Source organism: Musca autumnalis, unplaced genomic scaffold (genome assembly GCF_047663935.1).
Source record: "Musca autumnalis isolate F117 unplaced genomic scaffold, ASM4766393v1 scaffold_7, whole genome shotgun sequence".
NCBI classification, from domain to species: domain Eukaryota; kingdom Metazoa; phylum Arthropoda; class Insecta; order Diptera; family Muscidae; genus Musca; species Musca autumnalis.
This window is the reverse complement of record NW_027412310.1, coordinates 2,583-5,481: the sequence shown is the minus strand read 5'-3', so window position 1 is coordinate 5,481 and position 2,899 is coordinate 2,583. Positions and strand designations below refer to the sequence as shown.

Here is a 2,899-nt window from a genome sequence, read left to right as displayed (position 1 = left end):
TGTGCTTTTTTAATTTTTTGGATTTTTTGTCCTTTAAATTGGACAACTTGTCAGCTCTGGCAATAATAGTGTCATCTCTTAACATACCAAGTCGTTCTAGCATAGAATATGCTGACCCATGTAGGCACATTTTTGGCCAAACATAGCATAATACGGAGAGCATTGAATTGAGGTATGGAAATCACTACGAAGAACTGCTAAAATCCTAGGTATGCATTTATCCCAATTTAGGTGGTTTTCTTCATTTTTCTCGGTTGGCTCTTTCTGAGCAATTAGCTTGAGGAGAGTATAGCCCTGTTTTGATATGGGTGATACCATGTTGAGAAAAGAAATCTTGCATTTCTTACGAAACAAATTGTTAAGCGTAATCGGTATGAATTCCGTGTGGAGTTTTTTCCCTCCTTTTCTCCCATCGAACGCCTCCCCAGGTGCTGGATAGGGGAATACTCATCAGATTGGCGGGCACCGCAAAAATAAAACAAGTAAGAAAGGCGTTAAGTTCGGTCGGGACGAACTTTTTATACCCTCCACCACAAATTTCAGCCATTTCGGTGGATTAATGTGGCCACAACCTTCAAAATACCGAAATTCGGAAGGTACCGTTCTATGGGGGCTATATGATGGCGTGGACATATACCTACAAATTTCTGAGGGAAAGTTTTATACGCCTAAAGAAGACAAAATACCAAATTTCAGCCATATCGGTGTGGTAATGAGGCTAAAACGTTCAAAATATCGAAAATCGGGAGATATTGTATTATGGGGGCTATATCAACACGTGGACCTATATAAACATTTTATGGTAGAAATGTTTCTTAGCCTCTGGAAACACAAAATACAAAGTTACAACCGATTCTTTGGTCAAATGGGTCTAATACATTCAAAATATATTAAAATGACGCGTACTTTATATGGGGCCTTATATGGGGGCTATACCAAAACGTGGACCTATGTAACCCAACTTTGGTAGGAATGTTTTCTGGCCTCTGAAGACACAAAATACCAAATAACAACCAATTCTGTGGTCAAAAAAAAAAAAATGACGCGTACTTTATATGGGGCCTTATATGGGGGCTATACCAAAACGTGGACCTATATAACCCAACTTTGGTAGGAATATTTTTTGGCTCTGGAGACACAAAGTATCAAATTACAACCAATTCGGTGGTAAAATGGGCCAAATATCTTAAAAATTCCTTAAAACGACGACGCGTCACGCGTCATTTTGTATGGGGGCTATACGAAAACGTGGACCTACATAGCCCGCTTTCAATACCAAAAGTCCTACGTAAATATAATAGTGTCATCTCTTAACATACCAAGTCGTTCTAGCATAGAATATGCTGACCCATGTAGGCACATTTTTGGCCAAACATAGCATAATACGTAGAGCATTGAATTGAGGTATGGAAATCACTACGAAGAACTGCTAAAATCCTAGGTATGCATTTATCCCAATTTAGGTGGTTTTCTTCATTTTTCTCCGTTGGCTCTTTCTGAGCAATTAGCTTGAGGAGAGTATAGCCCTGTTTTGATATGGGTGATACCACGTTGAGAAAAGAAATCTTGCATTTCTTACGAAACAAATTGTTAAGCGTAATGTATAGTTTTTTCCCTCTTTTTTTTCTCCCATCGAACGCCTCCCCAGGTGCTGGATAGGGGAATGCTCATCAGATATGACGGGCACCGCAAAAATAAAATATGCGGGGCGAACCAAAAAAAAGGAAAAGGCAGCATCTGACCAAAGGATTGGCGGCAGCAAACAGCGTCTGTACTCCATTGGAGCGGCTGAAGATGTAGAAGGAAAACTATAAACCCTCCAGATGGCAAGGGGAAACCGCTGAAGTATCTCTCCCTCGAAAACCATACAATTATGAATAATGAAGAAAATACACGGCCCTTAGTCTCCGGCAACACAAGGGTGCTAAGAATCCCCGGAGGTAAAACAAAAAGAAATCTTAATATCGGTACCTGGAATGTAAGAAGTCTCTACGAACCGGAAAACTGGCTAATACAATAAACGAAATGAACCATTATAACATAGACATGTTTTAGTTGTTTTTTATTATGCACACGTTTTATATTTGTAAAATATAAAAAACTTAACTCTGTCCTCACTACAAAAACGAGCACTTAATTTAAGCAACCAGAGCGGAAGCTGTGCTGGATTCGTATTTCCAGTTGGGTGGGAGGACACTCTTGGTCTTGTAGTAGCGGGCCAATCTGTGGATACGGGATTCAACCAAATTCAGACGGAATTTACCATCCTTATCCTTGCGGTTACGTTCCAAATGCTTACGGATGGCAACAGCCTTCTTGATCATGTGATACAAATCTTCTGGGATATCGGGCTTAAGACCGACAGATTTCATGATGCGCAAAATCTTGTTGCCATTGACAAAACGAACATGAGCAACACCATGGGAATCACGAAGAATGATACCGATTTTGGAGGGGGTCAAGCCCTTCTTGCCCAATTTCTTGATTTGTTCCTTAACATCTTCAGCGTTAAGTTTCAACCATGAGGAAACGGTTCTTCTTTAGGGTAAAGCTGATTGGGAAATACCCTTACCAGGCGCGTGCATACGACCCATCTTGTTAGATTTTTATTTCACACCAAAAAAGGGTGTAAGCGAAACGTGGTGGCCCGATAATGGTGATTTCACATCCAACAATATGAAGATATACCACTCTGGCAATCAGAATAACAACCACAGGAATGGAGTTGGAATTATAGTAAAAAACAATATTTCAAGTTCTGTAAAAGGATTTATACCAAAATCAGATAGAACAATGCTCCTTAAAATAGAAGCAAAACCAATGAATATAAATATAATACAAGTATACGCGCCAACTGCAGATAAAAGCGATGAGGAAATTCAAGCATTCTGTGATGAGA

The 2,899-nt window shown here is 39.7% G+C and overlaps 1 protein-coding gene across 1 annotated transcript; it reads right to left on the bottom strand.

Annotated features, from left to right (window-relative positions):
- Positions 1-2,044: 2,044 nt before the first annotated feature.
- On the bottom strand, positions 2,045-2,616 carry LOC141388176 (small ribosomal subunit protein uS15). The gene has a single exon (XM_073958207.1). It carries the CDS (start codon positions 2,370-2,372, stop codon positions 2,139-2,141), a length of 234 nt encoding a protein of 77 aa, XP_073814308.1. The 5' UTR covers positions 2,373-2,616; the 3' UTR covers positions 2,045-2,138.
- Between the last annotated feature and the right edge of the window lie 283 nt (positions 2,617-2,899).